Here is a 26,146-nt window from a genome sequence, read left to right as displayed (position 1 = left end):
AGTAAATAAAAATAACACTCAAACAAATATTAGTCACATCCTTTTAGTCATCTTTTATTAAGTCACCTGGGACCCCATAATAGTGTCTAGTAGCATTTAATTAACTGCTTTATAAAATAATTGTTATGTGTTCCTTTTTTTCAACACCTTGCCTTGGGAAAGGGATGTAAAATGTCTCTACATAAACCACTTAGTAACTAGAGAAAATGCCACCTGTACTGTAGTGCTGAACATAGTCTCTACCATTGAACTATTGGTCAGAAAAGCCCCTACTAAAACAAAGGCCACCTGAGATTGACTTACTCCCTAAAAGCAGCAGGACCTGATCCTATAAATCAGGGTCAACTATTATAGAAGGCCAATAGTTTGCTCTTTAATTCACAGAATAAAATGTAACCATTTAAAACATATTATCGGCCTGGCTGGCAAGACTCAGTGGTTGAGCATCAACCTAGGAGCCAGGAGGTCAAAGTCTGATTCCCGGTCAGGCCATATATGCAGGTTGTGGGCTCAATCCCCAGTGTGGGGCATGCAGGAGGCAGCCAATCAGTGATTCTCTCTCATCATTGATGTTTCCATCTCTCTCTCTCCCTTTCCCTTCCTCTCTGAAATAAATAAAATATTTTAAAAAACATATCCTATATAATAAAAGCCTAATATGCTAAGAGTCCGGTCGTCTGTTCAACCAATCAAAGCATAATATGCTAATGATATGCTAAGGCTGCTCAACCGCTCACTATGATGTGCACTGATCACTAGGGGGCAGACAGTTGACCAGTCAACCAGTTGCTATGACGTGCACTGACCACCAGGAGGCAGACACTCCAACTGGTAGGTTAGCTTGCTGCTGGGGTTCGGCCGATCAGAACTGAGCGAGACGGGCCAGACATGCCCTGGAGCCCTCCCGCGGTCCTCTCTGGCTGGCCAATCTCCCGCGTCCCTCCCCGGTCCTGATCGTGCACTGGTGGGGTCCTTAGGCCTGGCCTGCGCCTTCTCGCAATCCGGGACCCCTTGGGGGATTTCGGAGAGCCGGTTCTGGCCCGATCACGCAGGCCAGGCAGAGGGACCCCACTGGTGCACGAATTCGTGCACCGGGCCTCTAGTTATCAATAAAAGGCTAATAGGAGATAGTCTAAGGCAAGTCAAAGATTAATTAAATAGCCACTTAAATGTCCTCCTAATTCTATGTTTCACAGTTAATTCTTTAATCTATGTAACTCGTATTCATTTACCTTTATATTTGGAGTGTAGAGATTTCTTAAAGATGCCAATGCCATGGACAGACCTTCTGTGCTGTAGGAGATCCAGAGACCTTGGAGGATGGAAGATGACACACCAACTTTTTTACTCAAACCCTGAAAAAGAAATATTGAGACAAGTCATTAGCCCAGCTAAAAAGTACCACTGGCAATAAGTTAGTGATCTCTAGGTTTGGGATACTAATAAGTGAGAGTAGAGTTTCACCCTAACAATGCCTGTGCCCAGCAAAACCACTGATAGGGACAAAGACTGGCTCTGTTGGAATAAGCTAAGGTCAAATGTCTCTATCTTAGCAGTCTCTTGCAACAAATCTACATAATACCTCTCTCTTCTGCTATATTTGGATATAATCCCCCCCGACACCTTTTCTATTAGCCTTCTTGAATCAATCTCTTAAATTCAAGTTAGTAAAATACACACTGTGACACAGAAAATGCAATGTGATCATTAATCTCCATCTCATTTCCTTCCTGGGCATTTGGGAAAATGATATTTCCCAATCTCCTTTACAGTCATGTGGGGCATGTGTCTGATTTCTGGCTAATAAAATATGGGCAGAAGTAATATATCATGTCCAGGCTTGGACCCGAACTTCCTGTGCATTTCTCCACACTTTCTTTTTCTTTAAAAAAAATTTTTGAAATTGATTTTAGAGAGAGGGGACGGGGGAGGAAGAGATAGAAACACTGATGACAGAGAAACATAAACATTAATTGGCTGCACCTGCATGCCCCATGTTGGGGATCAAGCCCGAAACCCAGGCATGTGCCCTGACTGGGAATCGAACCAATGATCTCTTGGTGCATGGGTTGATGCTCAACCATTGAACCATACCCGCCAGGGCCTCCCCACACTTTCTATTGTTCTTCTTGAATGGAGGATTCTGAGGTCCTTGGAGATTTTACTACTAAGTGGAAGAAGCTTGTCCAAGGATCTGTACTGAATTGCAATGTAAATGAGAAATGAACCTTTGTTTAGTCATTGAGATTTTGTAGGTTTGTTACAGTAGCTAGCATTCCTCACCCTGATACACAGTGCAATGATCATGTCTGTTCACCCGCAGGAAAACAACAACATAGGTTGACTGCCATCAGTAACAAATTTTCTCTTGTATGGCTGGCCTAGTTCCCATGGCATGTACTAATGTTTGCCCCTTTCATGTGGGCTTCTCCAAAAGGAAGTTAGAATAAGTTGTGTTTTAAATTTTTTGTTGTTAGGGCAAGACTCTTTCAGTCATCTTACCATTCCGCCAGTATCTGGGTCAAGTGAGGAGTTAAAGCAGGAAATCCCAAGGGCAGAAAGATATTAACAATGAAGTTTGAGATCTAATAAGTGGATTTGGGGAGGCATTCTTTTTAAAAACTTAAGCTACTTCTGCTTGCTTTATGCCTTGAAATGCACATTCTTCTATTTATGTTCAAATCAGCAACGTGTATTTAGCTTCTCTGAAAGATGTAGCACTCTCTCCTCTGCTTAGGACCTGTAAGTCTTGAATGTAAATTACCCTTTTTTCCTACGTGATACCCAGGATAGTTTCAGTCATTCAGGGCACCAAGTACATTTTAAATGAGAAAGCCTAAGCTGTTTAGAGTAAAGCCGATGTTCCCAGAACGTTGTGCTGTAATTTTTGCTCAGGGGAACTTGGGTGGATTTCCACTTCTGGTAATGGTTGATCTAGGTAATTTGGACAAACATTCCTGCAAAGGACAACTGGAAAAGCTGTACAAAATTTAATATATTTCTTTATTGGTTTCAGAGAGGAAGGGAGAAGGAGAGAGAGATAGAAACATCAATGATGAGAGAGAATCATTGATGGGCTGCCTCCTGCACGCACCCCAATGGAGATTGAGCCCGCAACCCAGGCATGTGCCCTTAGCCGGAATTGAACCTGGGACCCTTCAGTCTGCAGGCTGATGCTCTATCCACTGAGCCAAGCCAGCTAGGGCAAAGCTGTACAAAATTTAAAATACATCCTCCTTGAAGACATGGAAGGACTACAAGTTGAAGAATTGCTGGGCCAAAGATTTAGGATAGAATGAAGCCCAGAACAGTTGGGCTTCATTAGAGCTGCTTCCCCACTGGGTGTGCCTGCCAATTCCACAGAGTTACCTAGGAGTGCTTTTGATAGCTTTGGAATTTATGAGTAGGTGAAACTATTTTGTATGATATTGTAATGGTAGATACATGATATTACACGTTTGGCAAAATCCATAGAACGATACAACACACACAATGAATCCTAATGTAAACTATGGACTTTAGTTAATATGTCAATATAGGCTCATCAACTATAACAAATGTCCCACACCAGTGCAAGATTTTAATAATAGGGAAAACGTGGTGGGGGGAGTGAGTATATGAGAACCAACTGTATTCTCTGTAAACCTAAAATTGCTCTAAGAAATAAAACGTACCAATTAAAAAACAGAAGCCTGGGTTATACTCCAGAATAATGAATAATGGTCTCTGGGAGTAAGAAATATGTGTATGTGCTTCAAGTTCCCCAGGAGAATCTAACGTTCAGTAGTCCCCCCTTATTCGTGGTTTTGTTTACTGTGGTTTCAGTTACTTGTCATCAACTGCAGTCTGAAAATATTAAATGGAAAATTCCAGAAATAAACAATTCATGTTTTAAATTGTGCATCATTCTTAGTAGCATGATGATATCTTGCAGTCCTGCTCCATCTTGCTGGGATGTGAATCATCCCTCTGCCCAGTGTATCCACGCTGTATGCACTACCTGCCCAGTAGTCATGTTAGTAGCTGCCACAGTTATCAGATTGACTGTGGTGGTATTGCAGTGCTGTGTTCAAGTAACCCTTATTTTACTTAATAATGGCCTCAAGGCACAAGAGTAGGGATGCTGGTGATTCAAACACATCACAGAGAAGCTGTAAAGTGCTTCCTTTAAGTGAAAAGGTGAAAGTTCTTGACTTAAGAAAATAAAAAAGTATGCTGAAGTTGTTAATCTCTACAGTAAGGACAAATCTTTTTTTAAAAAAAATATATATATTTTAAATTGATTTAGAGGAAGGGGGGAGAGGGATAGAGAGATAGAAACATCAATGAGAGAGAATCATTGATTGGCTGCCTCCTGCACGCCCCCTACTGGGGATCAAGCCCACAACCCAGGCATGTGTACTTGGCCAGAATCGAACCTGGGACCCTTCAGTCCACAGGGCGATGCTCTATCCACTGAGCCAAACCAGCTAGGGCAAGGACAAATCTCTTTTGTGTGAAATTGTGAACGAGAAAAATGAAATAGTGCTAGTTGTGTATCTTCAACTGCAAAAGTTATGACCCCAGTGTGTGTAAGTGCTTAGTTAAGATAGAAAGGACATTAAATTTGTGGGTGGAAAACATGAACAGACAGCAACAAGTTACACCAGAAAGCATGAAGCCTGTATGAAAACTTCCACAAGGCATCCCCTGAAACAAGTGACATCTAGCCATTTACCACAAGTAAGGGACAGTTACACAAATTCAGAAAGAGATTTGGACTAAAAAATATAAAAATTACTGGAGAGGCTACATTCACTGATGAAGAAGCTCTGCTGGGGGTCTTGGGATGTATCTCCTTAGGATAAAGGAGGACTACTGTATTCACAAGTTGAAAACCATTGATCTAGATCTCTTGATAAATCTCAAATATACATAGAATTATATAACGACTGTGATACTATTTATGCCAGGTTTAAAAATCATGAAATAATTCTGTATATTGTTTATGAATATATATCTATGTTGGAAAAGTACAAATTATGGATGAGAAGAACACATAATAACTCAAGGGTAGAAATCATCTCTGAGAAGGGAGAGAAATGGGGTAAGAGAAGGATACAAAGGGGACTTCTACTGTACTTGTTTCTTAAACATAAAGAAAAAGACTTGAAGCAAACATGGACAAATCTTAACACCTGTTAAAAATGGTATAGTATTTGATTATTCAATTACCTCTGCTTTCTTATGTGTTAGATATATTTCATAATAAAAAAAAATAGAAACAGGGACATCTTGTCCTCTAAGATGAGAAAAAGGTAAGAATTGATAATGATATAGAATGATTTACTAGTGAGATGAGGAGAGTATTTAAAGAAGTCACACTCGATCGTTTTATTTTTTTTTAGTGACTCATAAATCAGGCTGTTTGTTTAGTTATTTGACTTGGTTAAGAGCTAGAGGAGAAAAAATGGGAAAAGGAGTTGGTAAATGAACTTCAATTAAATGTCCCAGAAAGAGACCACAAAGCAACACTCAGAGTCCCAGTGAGGCTGGAATAAATACATAGGAAATAAGTCTGAAATATAGAGCTAGATTCTAGGATTTGTGGTATAAGTTTTACTTGTACTACAGACTTGCTAGTCTACTGATTTCTTCTGCTTGGTGGGGTTGACCCTTTGCTCCAAAGAGTTCAGTTTAGTTAAACTCAAGTTGACAAAGGTGACAGGCAGATCCCATTACCAGGCAGGAGGTAGCAAAAACCTCACATAATTCTAAGCTGATGGATTCTTAGAGAGACCTTGAGGTTCAGACAACTAGAAAAAGGTCTTTTCAGTATCTATAACTATTGCTCAGGCAAGAAGGGATCTCGTTTTGTCAGAGATGAATGGCAATGGAGTCCCTTTCTTAAATATTTGTTAGAATCTAAATTTATAGCACTTTACTAGTTGGTAGGAAACTTGCTCAGTATTTTTGAATACTTCCCGAAGAAAGAGAAAGCATGACGAAGCCAGAGCAATCTCATCTTAGGGATCTTAACTATGGCTCAGGTATCTTAAGATCATGGCAAAAACTAACCTTGGGGGGTTATTTAATGAGTTTCTTTAAGGCAAATTATTTACAAGTATATTGCCAATAACCCACTAGTAGCTATTCAAAGATCTCAAATGGATTATTACCCTTTTTATCCACCACCCAAATAGCCATGTTTGGTTATAATAAAAGGATCCTGGTAAACAAAGGAGATGATGTCTTTCATTGTAGAAAAGGGGTTGGCAAACTATGGCCCAAGGCCAAATCCAGCCTTCCACCAGTTTTTATGAATCATGTTTTATAAGAACACAAGGACAAGGACACCCACCCATTCATTTCTGTATTGTCTCTGGTTGCTTTTGAGCTACAATGACAGAGTTAAGTGGTTTCAAGAGAGACTCTATGAAGTACAAAGCCATATTTGCCAATCACTGCTGTAGAGGATGCTAAGTAACCTCTGAAGTGTAAGGGTGATATTACCATATAAAATTTGTGCTTATGATTAAGTCTTATTGTCAGGAGATTTTTATTAATAATTTGAGTCATATAACCTTGTATTAGATATATGTCTAGTATATATTATGTATTTGCATTTTATTATGTACCTTATGTATTTTATTGTATGCTCCTTATAACAACCTGACAGATATTTTTACCATTTTATAGATGAGAAAACTGAGACTGCTTAAGGTAAATGGGTTCTGTACTTGAAACCATGCCTTTTGATTGATGTCTAAGGATCTTCTACCCTCTAGATCAGCAGTCGCCAACCAGTGGTCCTCGGATCACTGGTGGTCCGCGAGGTCCGAAAGGTTGGCAACCGCTGCTCTAGATGTCTACTTATAGCACTTTCCCCCTGGCCAATAGTTCTGTTCTGGTAAGAAATGCTATAGTACTGACCAATCCAAGGAACATTTTAGAAGGCAGCATTTAGGGAGCTAATGTAAGAGCATTCCAAAATCCTTCCAGTGAATAGACCCAAATCAGTGAAACACCCTGCATCACAAACTAGATTGAAATATTTCTGGCCACAATTCACAAACACCCTGCTTTCTTTTCATAGATTAAAAAGAAAAAATCTAAATAGCAATGAGAGGATGATAAAAGAATTGTAAGTGCTTAATATCATTGGTCATTAGGGAAATACAAATTAAAATCACAATAAGAAACTACTTCATATCCACCAATATGGCCAAATTATATTTTGTGGCATAGTGCATATGATTTTCTTAATATCAAGAAAAGGTAAGACAATGTCTAACAAGTACTGGCAAAGGTTTAAAAAAACTGGAACACTCATACATTGCTGGTGGGATTGTGAAAAAGTACAGCCACTTTGAAAAACAGACTGGCAATTCCTCTTCTAGGTCTATTTCCAAGAGAAGTGAAGACATATCCACACAAAAACCTGAACACTGACATTGTAAATGTACTCAGTGCCACTGAGTTGTTCACTATAAAATGGCTAATTTTATTTAAAAAAAAAAACTAAAAGGGGGAATATCTGTACACTAATGTTCATAGCAGTATTATTTACAATAGTCAAAAAATAGAAACAACCTGGATGTCCAACTAGTGAATGAATAAACAATATGGATTATATGGCAGTAAGAATTAATCAAGTATTGATACAGGCTACAACATGGATGAACCCTGAAAACATCACACTAAGTGAAGAAGCCACACACAAAAGACCACATATTGTATGATTTCATTTATAGGAAATGTCCAGAAAAGTCAAATCTATAGAGAGAATGTAGATCAGTGGGTTGCCAGAAGCTAGAAGAAGCATGTAGAATACCTTCAAATGGGCACAAAGATTATTTCTAGGGTAATGTAAAGGTACTAATAGTGGCGATAGTTACACGACTCTAATTACACTAATTGTCATTGACTTGTATGAGTAAAATGGGTGAATTTTATGATATATAAATTAGACCCCAATAAAGTTGTCAGAGGCAAAAAGAATGAAAAGGGCTCCATTGCCAGCCTAATTTCCAGAATTACAGACCCACAACCTCAGAATTTTTAGAGTGATTAATGACATGGTATGTACTTTTTCACAAAGATAAAATAAGGGAAATTGAAAATTAACTGGAAAGAAATATAAATTGGGCTACATGTCACTGCTGATTAGAGGTTCTAAGTCAGGGGTCCTCAAACTACGGCCTGCAGGCCACATGCAAATACAGATATTGTATTTGTTCCCCTTTTTGTTTTTTTACTTCAAAATAAGATATGTGCAGTGTGCATAGGAATTTGTTCATAGGTTTTTTTTAAACTATAGTCCGGCCCTCCAACGGTCTGAGGGACAGTGAACTGGCCCCCTGTTTAAAAAGTTTGAGGACCCCTGTTCTAAGTGGTACAGGGTATAAGCATAGAGTCTATTTTTGCCTTTTCATGACCTTCAGCTGATGGGCACTGAGAATTCTAGCAGTCTGGGGGAAGCCAAAGCCTATCAACAGGGAGCACTCTGCATTTAAAAGACCCTAAAAGTGCAGCATTAGGAAAACCGTAGTCCAAGTCTACATTCTTCTACTTGCAGTCATGTCAGCACCTATGCTGTACACCCAAGTATTTATGGCCTGAATCACACAGGGAGCCACTCTTATCTCAGGCAACCATGTTGTCTGTAGCAACATAAGATAAAACTGTGTCAATGATGGGTGTATGGTTAAAATGTAGGTCTCCATGCACTGGATACAGTCACAGTGGGTCAAACAAAACTTATCATTTACCTGTTAATGTGGTGTTCATTTTATGGTACAGAAAAGACAAGCATAAATTGCTTTGCATCTGATCCTAGGCAGACAGTGATGCTAAAAGCTTTAGAGTTCAAAGTGGTGATGCTTAAAAGTTAAATTTCCTATCTAACTGAAGGATAATTATCTCAGAATTTCTCAAAGTAGCAGATACTTTTTAAAAAAAATATATATTTTATTGATTTTTTTACAGAGAGAAAGGGAGAAGGATAGAGAGTTAGAAACATCAATGAGAGAGAAACATCGATCAGCTGCCTCCTGCACACCTCCTACTGGGGATGTGCCCGCAACCAAGGTACATGCCCTTGACTGGAATCGAACCTGGGACCTTTCAGTCCACAGGCCGATGCTCTATCCACTGAGCCAAACCGGTTAGGGCAGCAGATACGTTTTGGCCCATTTGAAACAGGAAGAAGCCACCTTGCCTGTTATTTTAGTCCCATTCTTCTCCCACTTATCATTGGGTAAGATAATTTTTTTTTTTTTTTAGTACAGTGATTTTTCAGAGAAGAAAATTATGATTCAAATAAAGGACCCGTCACTGTGGGTTCACATCTGTCTATCTGACGAACAGGCTTCTCTGGCTGTGTGCTTACATATGGGGAAGATTTGCTAGGCTCTTTGAATTGTCCTTACTGCCATCTTTCTCTTTGAAGAGAACTGATTTATCTTTAACAGTATCTCCTGGAGGAAGTCCAACCCAGAGAACTGTTTAAGATACCTGTATCTCAACCCTGAGCCAGGAAAGGCAGTCTGAAGAGACTGTAAGGATGGGAAGTAGCAGACTTCCAGCAAACTGTGGGCTAGAAAAATCAGAACATTTCTTCCTTGACCTTTGTGTTTTTACCCTATACTGGTATCAACACTAAAAATTCCTTGAGATTAGGGTCTGTATCTTTCTTGTTTTTGCAGCACTAGTACCTAGGACAATGCCTCAGTAAGCGCTGAGTAAACAAATGCATTCGTGCACAAACAGTGAATGATGTGCCCGCCTCTGGGTCCTCCATTCCAGCCTTGTGAATGTGGAGAGATGGGAGCTGATGCTATAGAGTACTTAAAAATTTTGAAACCACTGGGAGACAAATTGGGATTATAATTTGAAAAGAGAATGGTTCCAGATACTTGGAACATCACAACACTAGAAATATTAAAATCTTCACTAAGTGAATTGAAATCTTCACTAAGAAACGAGGCCCTGATCAGGAAGTTCAGTTGGTTAGAGTGTTGTCCTGATAGGCCAAGGTTGCGGGTTCAATCCCTGGTCAGGGCACACACAAGAATCAACCAATGAATGCCTTAATAAATGGAACAATAGGTTGATGTTTCTCTCTCTCCCTCTCTTAAATCAATAAAATACAATTTTTAAAAAAGATTTATAAGAAAATTGAAAGAGTGCTCTCAGTGATTTTTTTTAGATATTGTGAAAATCTGCAACTAACTGCTACAACATGACTGTCCTCAGGAGATTGTAGGTCATATATTGAATATACATCTATATGCTTCTCAGCTGAATGATAATACACGTACATTTCCTGGAAAGCCTAGCAGTCCGCTAAGCTGGGAGATGACAAATGAGGTTTTCTTTCCAAATGCCTAGGGAGGAACAGCCATACTTTTCAAGACATGGACTGGTTTTGCAACAAAATAATTTCAGAAAGCAAGGACTTTACTGAAATACCAGTAGCTTCAAAAATACTGTTAAGGAAAGCCTGCTGGAGATGGAAAGAAAAAACCTCTAACTTCTCTCGTTACCTTAAAAATGTGTGCTTTGAGGATGTGATGTCCCAGTTCAATAGTCTGCTGTCGGTTTAGTTTTCCCTCTTGGCGGGAAAACCAGAAGGCAAGTAATGTGTGACCACTCCTGCAAAGAAAAAGAGACTCATTTTAGAAATGTTAATGTACCAATTCTGCTTTGGGTGGAGGACTGTTCAGGTCTAGCCAAACCTCCAAGATTCTGTCTCATTCAACCAGTTTCTTAGGGAAGGACAACTGCAACTGGGCAAAGAATAAGTATTGAAAGATTCCTAGCTTTTACCAGTCCTTTACCCAAATCACACGTGTGAATATCACAAAATGTCATTTCTAGTTAGCTTACACCCATCCCACACACAGATGGCATGAAAAGATTTTCATTTTTATTTTTTGTCTCTGTCAACTACTTTATTTCACCCATGCTTTAAATGTCAGTGTTCCTCAGGATCTCATTTTCGGTCCTGGTCTGTCCTCTGAATTAGCTCATCCATCCTCAGGGCCTTCACCACCACCTGCATCCTGTATCCTTTTCTCTAGTTAGACTTCTCAGCCTTAGGTCAGTATACATCCAACTGTCTATTGGATTTCTGCACCTGGAGGTACCAGAGTATCTCAAATTCAAACTAGATTAACAACCTCTTCCCTAAGTGAAGTATTCTCTGGTCAGCAGCTATCTTCCCTTTCCTTCCAGTAGAGGAAAAGGAATAGTTTTTCTTTGGAACTACCATTATATATACTTTATATGTCTTATACAGTATCTACCACACTTCCACATACCCTTTCCTCTACTAGACTATAGGTTTCCTGATGGCATCCATTCCTCCCTATCTCCTTTTTAACAGATTCCCACTCTGTTATGAAAAAGAAACCCCCTTTTCTGCCTCTGCATGTTGTGTTATCTGCCCCTGTAGCCCAGAACTATTGTGGCCCTCTTGTAATCATGTGGCAGCTACCCTAAGACAAAGCCAAAGGAAGAATTAAGCTAAGAGAATTGCAGAAATATAGCACCTGAGCCCTGACTGTACAGCATTAGGAGCTGCCCTAATTTTGGATTTCTTGTTATATAAAGTATCTAAAAATTTATTATTTAATCCATTTGAGCTAGAATTTTCTATTTCTTCTAGCTCAAAGCATCCTAATGAAATACTCCTTAAAGTGTGAATGTATGTATGGATACGTATGGGTGTATGCATGTGTATATATCGAGGGTTATGTGTGTGTGTGTTTCTGTTTACATTTATGACAGAAATTCTGAGTGATTTATATTCTTCAAAGCACCTAGCATCGTATCCTATCAAATAAAGAGGGAATATGCTAATTGGCCCTCATGCTGTCACAAAGATGGCAGCACCCACAGCCAATAAGGGGGGAATATGCTAATTGACTGCCCCACCCTCAAAGATGGCGGTGCCCACAGCCACAAGATGACGGCGCCCAGGCCCCTCAGCCCCGCTGGGGCGGCAGGCACGTGGCAAGGCCGGGCCCGCCCCCAGGTGGGCCCGGCCGCTCCGCGCGCCTGCCTCCAGAGTCCCCCAGTCCCCTTAATCCCCCCAGTTGCTGAGGGCCGGCCTGAGGCACAGACAAGCCTCGGATGTTGGCTGCCAAGCTGCCTAGGGCTGCCCGAGGTTCAGGAAACCAGGGCCGGCTGAGGCTTGCGCTGCCGGCAGTGGCAGCAGCAGAGGTGTGATGGGGCATCACCTTCCCCTGATCGCTGGGTCACCTCCTGCCCCTGAGGGCTCCCGAACTGTGAGAGGGGGCAGGCTGGGCTAAGGGACACCCCCTCCAGTGCATGAATTTTCATGCACCGGGCCTCTAATATTGCATATAAAAATTTCCCATAAATTTTTTTGAAAGCAAAAGAAAACTGGGCATTAAAGAAAGGACACTCGATCGCCTTTGGGATGTGCCTTCTTGCCACACTGGCTCTAGCTCTGTGGACACAAAACTCTGTGGAACTGTATTACTTTAAGTAACTCTCTACTCCCCACCAGGTTAGTGGCCAGCAGAGTCCTAATGCCACTGGTAACACAATTCTTCTATTCCTTTCATTTGAAGTGTCATAGAAAAGGGAAATGAACCCAATTTCAATTTCAAATCCAGTGAATTAATCCAACAGAAGGAAAAAGTAGCAAGTGAATTTCTGTTGGTAACACTTCCTTGAGAGGAAGCCCAGATGTCTACTGGATGATATTCTCTCACAATGAACACTGGCTACTCTGCCAGGTTTAACATTTAAGATATCTTACACTGAAGTTTAAAACAAACATGTTCTTTATTTCTTAGTTTTTGTTTTGTTAAGTTTCAGTAAAGAACAGGGGGTGGGAGAGTTCCCATCTTACAGGAGTCATCTCATGGAGATTTCATTCTAATAAGATTAAAAAATAATTTTACCATGTTCTAATCTTGAGCTTCATAGAATTTGCGAATTCTAGTGGTTATCTGATTGGATAAGATGAACCACAATGGCAGGGAAGTTATTTAATTGAGAGAATATCTCAGACAAGGATAGCCTTCATGGAACCATCAGTAGCCTCCCTGATGTAAGAATTATTACTTTAAATAACTCATCCATAGCTGTACATAGTGACTAGAACTCCTGAATACAGGCCTCTGATCCACCACCTATGCCTGAAGCATTCTAATGAAAATCCAGGCTTATCAGAATTAAGGGGGGAAAAAGTTCATGTCTGACAAGAAAATGAAATTTCAGTTAGACACAAAATTGACTTTGCCCTAGTGCCTTCATTTTACTACCATAACTAAGAAATCCTGGTAAGACATTTGCATTTCAGCTAATAGAGCTTGCTTTGTTGTTGCTCATCAGGCACACAGGAGAAACAACAAGCAATATAGGCCAAGAGAAAGATGAAGGAGACAATGTAATTCTTTTTTTTTTTTTTTAGATATAAGCAAATTACATTACTCATAAGAGAATGACTCTGATCAGTTCATTGAACTCAAAGCTTACGGTGTTCAGGACACAAAGGGTAAAAGCAATTTACAATATATGCTGGCATTTCCATGTGTGCCTTACTGTTCTGATAAAATATGGTGCCACTGGCTAACCTATGGTCCGAATGTGTTACACTACATTTGTCTATATTTATTTGTATTTTTCTTATCAGTTTCTTACTCCTGAACTCACTTCCTTTTGACTTCTAGTCTTACTATTCTCTAAGATCACCAGTAGCCTCTTAATTAGTTTTCTTTTAGCCTGTGATTTTGTTTCTTTCTATTTTCTCCCTCTAGCCTTAGGTCAGAGTTGAAGATTCTTCCCAGCACTGTCCCTGGTCCCCTGTCCTGGATATATACGTGCTCTGACAAAAGGCAGAGAGGGAGTATCCAGAATAGTAGAGGGTAGATCCTATCTCCATTCTCATTTTTAGCCCCTCCATATGGATTATTGGAGACAAGTGATACTCACCCTTGGACAACTGTGGATTACAACAAGGCAGTGAGGAGCTACCCTTGCATGACAACCCTATTTCCCTAGACCTTGAAAGTTGAGAGTTATGAGGTCTCTTAGAAGAAGAAAACCTTTTCTAAAGCAAGAATCACCCTCCTTCCACCACCGCACATTTAACAGTTTGGAAGTTGAATAACTTGTTTTATACAAACATATAATGACACTATGTTTGTTTTTCTAATAGATTTTCACTTAGCCCCCCCTGGGAGATAGCAAGCCTTAAAGTTTCTATTTGTAGCACTGAAACATGCTAACAGATGGAATCAAACATTTCTAGCATGGATGTTTTCTCCATTGTTCTAGTCGTAGTCACTAATGTGTAGTCACAGAGATTTCATTAGCTCTTGGAATGACAAACTTGATATACAACACTTTGGTGTTTCAGAGAAATAACACCGAAGTGTTCTGATATTCCTGTGTGTGGTGCTCAGATGTAATAAAGTGATATAGTCATAGCCAGCTGGCAAAGAACTGCTTGCAATCTAAAGCCTATCTTATTTATCTCATAATTTGGACTGAAATAATGTTTGCTGCTATAAAATGTCTGTTATAGAGGTAAATGTGGAGAATTACTTAGGGAGAGACAGTGAGACCAGCATTATGGGGCAGAGATAGGTAGCTGCCTACAAAAGATTTGTGCTCCTTTGCACAGTCAAGAGCTGTGGTGAAGTGGCTACTTTGCCAGTGTCCTTGCATTCACATTCAAGAGGGTAATGTGACTGAGTTCTGGCTAATGGAATACAGGCAGAAATTACATTCATTGCTTCAGACCTGGCCCAGAAAAATCTCCTTTGACTTCCACAACCTTACTGTTTCTTGTTTCTCCTTCTAACTCTAATATTACCCTTGTAAATTATTATTTGGTTCATCACTTTATTTTAGTATTAAATATATTGTTATCATACTTCTAAACTTCCTGCTTTATACTCTTAAGTGATCTTATTTAGTCCTATGGCTTCTACTGTCAGTTATTCACTGATAACTCCAAAATCCATAATTCTGTGTCTGAGTTTTCCCTTTTTCTATTTTTCAAAGTCACATGTTTAAATATATTTGTGCATCTTCTCTTGGAGGTAATTCATTATAAACATGTCCAACATAGAACTCATCTCCTCCCCATAGCCTGTTCTTTCTCCTGCTGTTGCTCATGCTAGGACCCCTCCTCCATTCAGAATGCTCTGTCCATCAGTAGCTTAACTATGCTACACCGCTCAGGGAAGTGTTGAAGTCACTTTTGATCCCTCCACCCTTACCTTCTACACACTCACACACACCAAGTGCTGTTGAGTATCTCCAAAATGTCTCTCCCATGCATACCTGGCTCTCTATTCTTACGTTACAGGTCGTGGCATTTCTCACCTAGACAAATAGGGCCACATACCACTTGTCAGAGCTATTTTTCACATCATCAGAGTTATCTGATCATTGTCTTCTCTGCCTCAAAATTAGAGATTCCTTATTATCTACAGAATACAATCTTAAGGTCTTAAATATGGTTTTCAAGGCTTTTTTCCCTAGCCACATTCCTATCAATCTTTCAGACCATCAGAACTTCTTTTAATTCCCCAAAGGCACTTTGCATCTCACACTTGCACTATTGCCCTATTGTTGGCTGCTATGTGCCTGACCTCCCTTTAAAGGGCAAGGCTTTAATGCTGGGGATGTCTTATTCACTTAAGTTTCTCTAGAGTATAGCACAGTCCTTGTTGTAGAATAGAAGTTCAACAAATGTTTCATGAATGAATAAATGCTAAGCAGATGGGTTCCAGGAAGAGCAACACGAGGACTTCTAGGTCCACTTTCCAATTCACTATCCAACTCAGACTTGAATTTGTGGGCATCTCTGTTGGCATTGTTCAACTGTGAAATGAGTGTGACTATGACTCAAATATTGAGAATAGATGGACAATCCTGATCTTTTTCACCTCTCACTTAAAAAATTCTGCCTGCACTTAAACTTTGGTGATTGCTGCCTTACAGTCTGCTTGCTGCTATCAATTCTCAGCAAGTAACACCCACACTTCTTTCCTTTCTCTTTAGCTTATCAGTTAGAAACTGCTTTGGTATGTCCTTCTCATGGGTCCTAAATACAAAATACATTTCTAGTCAGCTTGTCTTACTGTTTCTTATTCAATGTGGAAATTAAAGAGCCTGATGAACTACATGTAGCAGACTAAGTAAAGTATGCCCAAGATCTACCTTTGTAGAAATGAGCAGAACAGCATTATTCTTTTTAAACATAGACTTTGGAGAGATTTACTGCTTTCTCCCACTTTGCCTCAGTTTCCGATTGCCCTTTGGTTCATTAATGCACCACTGGCCTTAGGAAAACGGATGCCTCTCCTCTGACAATGGAGTCTTTAAGCAGTTGGCAGGGCTTCACGAGGCAGAAGAGCTATGACTTCACCAAACTGTCGCCGTTTGAAACATCAGCAGTAGGCACAGGATTTATCACGTCGCTCTTACTCCTCCATGTTCCTTAGCTCTTTGTTTATACCACTAGTACAGGGCTCTGCCTTGAATTACAGTTATAAATGTGTCTCTTAAAACCACTAAGCTGTAAGTCCTGGTAGACAGATCTATGTTATTCATATTTGTATCCCCTTCAGTGCTTAACACAGAACCTTGACTATATTACGTAATAAATGTTCACTGAATACTTGTTGAAATGCCTGTCTTCGCTTATTCCTGACACATGGTCACCGAGTGAACAAAAGACACTGTCTTTTGAACTGTGAGAAGAGTTTCTCAAATATTTTCAGTTGCAAGCTTAGTATTAGTACCACTCACCATTCTTTTGTTCACTAACTCATTATTAAAAAAGTATTTACTGAGTGCTCACTGTGTGCCAGGCACTCTATTAATCATTAGGAACACCAAGGTGAGCATGATAGAAAACGTTCTTGTTCTCACTTGAGCTCACTGACATTCTAGAGGGGAGAGTAAACAAGAAAGGAGTATTCACATACAGTAAATTAATAATAGATTGGGATAAGTGTAGAAAGTCAAAAAGGTTGCTATGATAAAGAAAACCAGGAGAAACTTACTTAGATATGGTGACAAGCGGAAGTCTCTCTGAAGAGGTGGCATTAAGCCGAGATCTAAAGGAGGCATGAGATCTTGCCATGTGATGAGCCAGGGAAAGTGAGCTCCAGATGGAGGGAATTGTTAAGTGCAAAGGCCTAGAGGTGGGAAGGAGTTCAGCAAGTTCAAGGAACTGGCAGATGACTGTTTATGACCAGGAAATTGTATATAAACTAGCTCAATTTAGAGAGATTGGCAGAAGCTATCTTTGTAATACAGGGCTTTGAAAAATCTGTCTTTAATTTTATTATAATCACAACAAAAAACCATTGAAGGATTTCAGGAAGAGGTTACATGGTCTGATTTGCATTTTTAAAAATCACTTTGGCTTCTGGTGAAATGGCTTGAAGGGGAGACCAATTAGGAGGCTAAAGTAGTTCACGTGAGAGCCTAGGGTGTGGTAAGTCAGTGGTTCTCAACCTTGGCTGCACATTAGAATCACCTGGGAATCTTTTTAAAATCCTGATTTCTGGGCCTCATCCTCCGGAAATTGTTTCTTTGTTATGGGGTGGGGCCACAACATTAGTAACAAAGAAACAGAATTTCCGGAGGATGAGGCCCAGAAATCAGGATTTTAAAAAGATTCCCAGGTGATTCTAATGTGCAGCCAAGGTTGAGAACCACTGTGGTAAGTAGAGATGGAAATAAGTGGATACTTAAAAGTAAAATTTGGGTGGTAGCACCAACTAGATATGCTACAGTGAATACATGTCACAGCCATGGGTTCTTATGGTAGAGAGAATAGAACACTATTAGAGTTGATTTTACCAAATGTGGAGATCTATCTGCTTTTGAAAGACTGTAGAGACAGAGTAAGTTGCTCTACTCACAAAAAAGACAGTGTGCTGTCATATCCCATTAAGCTGGCGATACTCCTTCTGATTACTGTGCCATTAATCTTAGTTTGACAGCCTAGGAAAGCCAGTGGAGTTCCCATCTTTTCATTCAGCCAGTGTTGCTTCAGAGACTCATTAACAGGACAAATTAGCCTCTATTTCTTAACTTTCAGTACAGAAGCCCCCTCTTATACAGGGTTTTTACCTTTCCTGGTTTTAGTTAACCGTGGTCAACCATTCTGAAAATATTAAATGGAAAATTCCAGAAATAAATAATTCATAAGTTTAAATTGCATGCTGTTCTGAGTAGCATGATGAAATCTCATGCCCTCTAGCTCTATCCTGCCCAACAAGTAAATAATTCCATGGTCCATAGTATCTATACTGTGTACATTACCTGCTTGTTAGTCACTTAGTAGCCATATTGGTTATCACACACAAAAAAATACACACACTCTGCCTCACATAATTTTTATTGTAGTATATTGCTATAATTATTCTATTTTATTATTGTTGTTGTTAATCTCTTACTTTGCCTAATTTATAAGTTAAATTTTATTATAGGTGTGTATGTATAGGAAAAAAACATAGTTTGTAAAGGGTTTGGTTACTATTCAGTTTCAAGCATCCATTGGGGGTCTTGGAACATATCCCATGTGGATAAGGGGGTTGGGTGCTACTGTACCAAAAATTTCCCTTAACCACCTGCTCTACTTCTCCCCATTTTCAGATTTTTAGGTGAAGTTGTTTTAACCAGTATTTGCTATAAACACACACACACACACACACACACACACACACACACACACACACGGTGGGGCAAAAGTAGGTTTATAGTTGTTTGTATGGAAAATAATACAATAAATAAATAATTATACAAGAATAAACTCTGGGTTTCACACACCCACAATTTTAAGTCTACTTTTGTCCCACCTTGTATACATATATAACTATATCCATATCCACTTAATTTAAATATATTTTTAAACATATAAGCACTATCACTTTCTTGTAGCAAAATCAACCAATATAGAAGAGTACAAGTTCTTTCTGTGTTTTTATTAGTTCACTCTCTTACATGCCTACAAGTCTTAAAATGATGTTCTTTCTCCATCTTATAAGCAGAATTATTTCTCTCTATACTTATTAATTAGCAAACTTCACATGAGTTTCTTTGATAATAAGAATAAGTAATTCTCAGTTTTAAATGTGTTGGAGAAGAATTCTGAAAACCAGCTTTTTCCAAATTTAATTTTGGGTTTGAAAAAGGGAAAAAAAATGTTATTGCTGCCCATCTTCAAAGATATGAGAGTTTTAAAGGTGGGAACATCTGCCTATCTGACTAATAGATGTAGGTCCCATGAGAAAAATTTGTAAAGTAGAAGAACATTCGTGCATATATACATTAGATTTAATGTAATTTTCCCCTTGCATTATATCATAAAACCACAGCTATGGTCACTAGAGTAACACTTCAAATATGAGTCTCAAATTTACTCTTGATGCCAATAGGGAGTTAGAAACATAGATAATAAGAAAAAATATTTATTGTTAAATTAGACAAATCCCCAATAATATTACAGATTAATGAAATCTCTATTGGAAATCACACATTCAAATAATGACATGAGAATAGTGATTTCCCCTTAGTGGTAGAAAAGAATTAGAAATGAAGCAGATCTAAATCCAGTACAGAGATCAGACAGTTAATATTTTCAGCAGCTAAGATCATCTACTAATGGTTTAGTGCTAGTAAGGGATGTTTGGTATACTTCCCTTTTCTTTGCTTTAACTCTTTCAAACCTCCTAAGGGTTGATTTAGTTCCTGGAGTTCTTTTTTTCTCCCCATGACCCATCACTTTACTGAATTCTTTCCTAATGCTTTTAGAAAGCGGAACCCATGACCTAACTTGAGGATTTGCGCTTCAGTTGGGGGAAGGTTAAATGTCATCTGGTCTGGAGGCTCGTGTTTGGATTAAAAAACAAACAAACAAACAAAATCACCATAACCCTGTAATTCACCATTTTGTGGTCATTTCAGACCTACGCATTCTACAAAAAGCCAGACTGTCCAGGTCCTGGCACAGTGAATTTTCCTTTATAGGAAGACTGCCCTCTTTTTTCCTTAGATAAGCTGCTTCTTCTCTGACACTCTGCTTTGTGGCATGCATCTGGAGCACCAGGTCTCCAATGTATAATTCACTGACTAACAGGGCCCAAATAATTGGAAAAAAAATCTCAATAGACCACTTATTATATCAACTCTGTTCACAAAGAATCAAGTAAGTACTCAACTATCCTCATAGGTATAAACAGGATTTGTGTAGCCTTTTCCTTTTCTCACTCACCATAAAAGTTGTTTCTCTTAGTTTGAGGAAATCAGGACACCCCCAAATTAGGTTTCCAAATCACAATCTCAGGTTGTAGCAGCTCAGTACTCATTAAAAATGTTCACAACAAGCTTTATGTGTTTTATTCAAACAGTTAAAAATAAGGCAACTGAGAATTAAAAAGAAAATAAGGCAGCTGAGTCTTCTAATCTCTGTATTAAAATCTTACATATATATTCCCATTTATACATATATGTTGATTTGCAAGCTGTTCCTAGGGAAGGTGAGCCCAGATACTATGAAAATAGAGATAGTGAGAAAAGGAAACAGAAAAATAGAGTGGGGATTCATTCAGGGATAGCCTAAAGCTATGGAGAAATATTAAGCAGCACCACAAGGCTTTAAATTTTAAAACCTGTGGGTCGAGACCCTTTCACAGGGGTTGCCTAAGACCATCAGAAAACACATACATAATTACATATTGCTTTTGTGATTAATCACTATGCTTTAATTATGTTCAATTTGTAACAATGAAATTGGGGGTCACCGCAACATGAGGAACTGTATTAAAGGGTCGCGGCATTAGGAAGGTTGAGAACCACTGTTTTAAAAACTAGATAGCACCACTAGGCTGGAGGTCCCAACTGTCTACTTTATCAGCCTAAAATTTCACCTAGCAAAGTCACTAATAGGTTAGGCATAAGGCTGGTGACTTCTCTCAAAAGCCTTACTTAAAATGCGTAAGTTGCTTCAAATGGGTTTTCTACTTCCCTCTTATTAGCATAATAGCAGAGATTAGTTTATTAGATTAGTGAGTTAATCTGATATCTCAGTGCTTAAGGGAATAAAATTATAGGACAGATTAATTTCAGAGTATGATAGAGTATGACAGTGATGAATAGTGGGAAATAAAAAACAGAATAATGTGGTGGTCTCAGGTTTGTAAGGGATTCAAAGGGTATACTTTTATGTAGAAAGCAAATCCAAAATCTTACAAGTTTTGAATAAAAGATTTTTGAGTGCTACTTTACTTAGTTTGGTAAACACACATAAACACACACATACAAATACCCTACATCTTGTTAACAAGCCAAGAAAAGACATCTTTAACTCATCTCTCTCTGTGACAGTTGTATGTCTATGCAACATTAGGTCATTTCTCTGGGCCATCAATTCTCTGCCCTGATTGTGGAACAATAGAAAGTCTGATACTTAAAATGAAGAAAACTGTCTCAACTGCAACACTGACTTCTGCCTCTGCTATTTCCTCTTTCCAGCACCATCCTCAGATTACTGACTCTTCAGTTTAGCAGAAGTAGCTTCCTGGGTGGCCTATTTCTGATGAAATCAACTACTTTTGGCTTCAGTAGAATATTCTTATCTGTGTCTAATGCCCTAATAAGGTCAACAAGTTCAGGGTGAACAAGTGAGTGCTGAAAGTCCAGGAAAATGGACTAGGAGACAGAGATGGTCCCTTGCTTCTGAAAGTTCTCCTTACACAGAGATATGTATGTTAGGCACTGGCCTATCTAGTGTAATTTTAGAGGCATCAAGTTGGTCTCCCCTAATCTACTGAAATACATTAGATGCTATAGAGAGAAACTGGAAAGAAGGTAGAGAACAGAGAGGGAAATATGTACAGGAAGTAGAAGCAGAAGGTCACAAAGACAAACCCTGTTTGGAGAGAGCCCTACTAATCAGACTTGCCTGAAATGGAAAGCAATTACAGCCAGTTTCCTTGAAAGGCCACCTTGGGCTTTGCCAGTAGCATTAAATTCTTAGTGAATTTCCATCTCATTGACCCAGAGGACCTCAAACTCTGAGATCAATACTTTAGTAACAAAGCTGGTGCCAGACAGTGCTGGGTGGAAGACTGAATTCCAACTGAAATGAAATGTAAGGAAGCTTTTATGATAACTCTTGGTCCTACTATTTTATTCTCTGCCATTAAGTGATATATGATGATCCCTCAGCAGCCCTGAGCGTTATTCAATCACCAGGCAACAGACTACAGGTACACCTCGTTTTATTGTGTTTCATGTTATTGAGCTCCACTGATGCTGCGTTGTTGTTGTTGTTGTTTTTTTTTAAACAAATTAAAGGAAAGACCCTTCACCAACAGAAAGATTATGACTTGCTTTATTGTGGTGGTCTGAAACCGAGCCTGCAATATCTCTGAGGTGTGCCTATACACAGCATTTGAAGTTAGAAGTGTTTGCTCTTCTTGTCTCAGTGTATCAGCCTGTTGCTGAAATGCTCCTAGTTAATAAACAATGTTGAGAAGGTAAGACTGTAAAACCATGATATGGCTACATAAATACCACCTTTTCTCCTTTGGGAGCCCTTGAAGGTTTCATTTGTTGTAAGGACACTGCTAATTCTGTGGTAGTCTGGCTACTGTGAACCTCAGCTTTCAATCCTCTGAGATGTTTCAGAATGAAAGAGCAGATCAACTAGCAAAGTTTCTCTGGAAACTGATTTCAAAGTGTTTATAAGTCAAAGAGACCAATTCTAGATTGGTCTCTTTTTCTTAAATATGTGGTTGCCAACTCTTATGTGTTAAGCATCAGTAGCAGTACTCAGCAGTACTCGTGGGGTTTATAATAAAATCCTCTTGGGAATATCATACAATTTTTGTTTGTTTGTTTAAATCTTGTGCCCCAAAATGCTAACAGTAGAAGACTGTTGCTACCTATCCAATTAATCATAGGACTGAGTTAAAGTGGACCTGAAGGGTCCATTACTGCAAAGAGAAGGAAGGAAAAAGGACATTTCCTAAACACTCTGTATGTACTATGTACTAGTCTAGGCATTATACTTACTACATCTCACTTAATTCTCAACAACTTTAGGAATTATTATCCCTTTTATGTAAATAAGAAAACTATATCAGAAACATGTAACTTTCCAAAGGTCACAGTTCCTAGAAGAGGTGAGATTTCTAAGCAGGTAATCTGACTCAAAAGTTCATGTTCTTTCCACTAGTTTAAGTTTCCCTTTGAGAGTAAATACCAGGAAATCTACTGTCTGGCTTGATATCATCATCAGAGCCTGGAACTAATTTTCTAATGAATCAGCCTGAAGTGGGCTGAGCAGCATGCCCATAAGCAGTTGTCTCTAATAAGGCCGGGTGACGAACATGCCAAGAGAGTAATAAAACCTCAGTCAAATTTGGCCGATCTTTTTGAGCCAGAATAAACTCTGCATTTGCCACCTATGTTGTTGGTGTCTTCTTTGTTTCCAGGAAATTAGGAGTAGACCTGCTTTTGAAAACACCAACTTAATTAAAGGAATAATTCTTTGAAAAAAGGTAATGTGGAGAAGTAGAAAGAACACACCCCTAGGAAGATAGAGATCTAGTTCTACCCAAGAGAATGGGAAACAGTTTCATATATAGTCTGGTTTGTTGAGCTGAGGAAGATTTTTAAGTCAGGGTCAAGTCCATCAGGAAAGAATGCTGGGGTGAATCAGTGCTGTCTGCCATGGCTGAAAGACAGGAGTGGTGGTACATACCATGTATTTGCCACCCCTCTTCTAGTCCCTCCTCCTTTCTCCCACCTATTAACTTGATGTTGGACAAGTGATTCAGAATTTTTAAGGCCTTTTATAGTAAAACTAGAGTTTTAATAAATTCGTGCATGGGGGTGGGAAGGGTGGCGTCCCTCAGCCCGGCCTGCACCCTCTCGCAATCCAGGACCCCTCGGGGGATCCAGGACCGCTGGCTCCTAACCGCTCACCTGCCTGATTGCCTGATTACCCACTGTATTAAAGGGTCCTGGCGTCCCTCAGCCCGGTGCCTCTGCCTGCCTGCCTGCCTGATCGCCCCTAACAGCCTCTGCCTCGGCCCCTGCTGCTGCAGCTTCATCTGGAAGGTTGTTTGGCTGTCCGGTCTAATTAGCATATTATGGTTTTATTATTATAGATGGGAATAATGGCACCTTATTTATCTAAAGGTAAAGTGGCTAGACGCTAGACCAACTGATCTCTTTAGTTGGTCACCAGTCTTTTTCAGCTATGAGATTTAAGATTCAATTTTCCAGTGTAAATTTTAGTACTGGCTGGGCTTTAATGAGATTAGTCATTGGTGACTTTTAACAATGGTATGGCTTTTAAAAGGGCAATCGCAATTTTAAAGCGATTCTGCTCTAAGTCAAAGAGATGGATAATATATCAATTCTTTCTTCATATCTGAAGAACACTGAAGAAGTCTGTTAAATGGCAAAATTAATTATAGCCTGGGATCACCAGTAAGAACCCAGAATATTATTTAGGAAAAATACAGGAATGTACAGGAGCATTCTGCATATCTATGCAGATTTTGAATCTCAAGGAAATAACAATGTGAGAAAATAAATTAGTTAATCTCACTATAGCCTTGTCTTGAGAAGAAACAGAGATATTTCCTTTATGTGAAATGTTCAATGGAGAACACTTCTCATTGCTTTCAATACCCATGCTCCCTGCAGTAAAAACAAAATAGGTTCAGAATTGCTTATTACAGATCTATGGCTTACCTGGGATCACAGAGAAATTTGGTTTTCTCTCCTTCTTCTCTCCAGATAAGCCATTCTCGAAAAGAAGGATGTACAAACATACGAGTCATGTCTCTGCGCTTGATTAGAAACATGGAGAGGTTCTCCATTCTCTGCTGAAAGTCCTCCCATTCCAGTGTGCCTTCAATGCTACCAGCATTGATGGCCTGGAAGATATGTTCATCAGTCAGTGGGTGGAGAGAGGCCACTGCCACATTCAGGAGAGGCATCACCCGGTCAAAGGAAGACTGGGTTGGGAACTTCATATTGCACTGGAGCAAATAAACCTCAGAGAGCGAAACAGGAACTACTTTGTAGCTAGAGCTCTTTAACACTAGATAGCCTTTCTCTATGAGGTCAAATGTGAGTTTCAGGTATAAATAGGACCCTTGACTGAGGGTCTTGAGATGAGAACTGAGTTTGCCAAATGTAGTATTGTCCATTTTGCCATTAAGTGAAATGTTATTCTGGATTTCTGAGCTGCTGTGTATCCGGTGCAGGATGTAAGCCTGCAGGTCCTGGTCTATGGCTTCATTCTCTTCTAGTCGATCCAAAAAAATCCTATGGAAAGGCAGCAGCTTGGTAATTTCCTAAAACAGATGGAGAGAGATAGACAGAAAGACCTTCAGTTTCCCCTAATTCTTACGATAAACTATGGGGTTAAAAAATTATTTTGAACTTCTGAGTGGCTAAAGAAAACATAATCAAGTATTAGTACGCATAGATTAAAACAAATTAGTTGCACAGGAGGAACATTCTTCCTAATATTGAGACTTAAGATAATTTTATGGTTCTTCATAAAGGATACTTTAGGAGTGATTTAATGGTCAATATTCTAAATAACACTTTGAAATAAACAGAAAATGGAGTACCATATAACTTTTTTTCCCCTCAGTGTAAACTATGGCATAATGTCAAAGTAAGAAATGCACAAGGACACAAAGAATGCCATATAAAAATGTGGCTTTCCAACCTTCCAAATAAAATGATGCATTTTAATACAGACCTTTTGAAGATGCCTTAGCCCAAAGGAATATTTCTAATAGTAGAAAGTGTGGTGCCTTGGTGATGAGCTTGGACATTATATTGGGGAGAGGTGATAGGGCTTTGTGGTGACTCATATTTTGGATTTCATCTTTTGTCATCTGCTTACAGACTTTGCTCCTGTAAGTAACCATTCTCTTTCCTGCCATCAATTTCTTCTCTACTATTGGATCACACAGACCCCATAATTCCTCCCCTCAGCTATATCTCAGTTCCCATTTTTAAAAAAAAATATTTTTTTATTGATTTTTTACAGAGAGGAAGGGAGAGGAATAGAGAGTTAGAAGCATCAATGAGAGAGAAACATCTATCAGCTGCCTCCTGCCCC

The 26,146-nt window shown here is 39.2% G+C and overlaps 1 protein-coding gene across 9 annotated transcripts in view; it reads right to left on the bottom strand.

The window, feature by feature from the left end:
* The window catches only part of TANC2 (tetratricopeptide repeat, ankyrin repeat and coiled-coil containing 2), a 215,324-nt gene that overhangs the window by 30,546 nt on the left and 158,632 nt on the right, over positions 1-26,146 (bottom strand). For all 9 annotated transcript variants that reach the window (XM_005858613.2, XM_014532046.1, XM_005858615.2 and 6 more), the window contains 3 exons: positions 24,757-25,364; positions 10,527-10,635; positions 1,233-1,355 (listed from right to left, as the gene is read on the bottom strand). In XM_005858613.2, the coding sequence (XP_005858675.2) occupies positions 1,233-1,355; positions 10,527-10,635; positions 24,757-25,364 (840 nt within the window). The remainder of the gene's footprint in view (positions 1-1,232; positions 1,356-10,526; positions 10,636-24,756; positions 25,365-26,146) is intronic.

Source organism: Myotis brandtii, unplaced genomic scaffold, assembly GCF_000412655.1.
Source record: "Myotis brandtii unplaced genomic scaffold, ASM41265v1 scaffold120, whole genome shotgun sequence".
Taxonomy (NCBI): Eukaryota; Metazoa; Chordata; class Mammalia; order Chiroptera; family Vespertilionidae; genus Myotis; species Myotis brandtii.
Note: the sequence above shows the minus strand (reverse complement) of the source record. Positions and strands in the feature narration are given on the sequence as shown.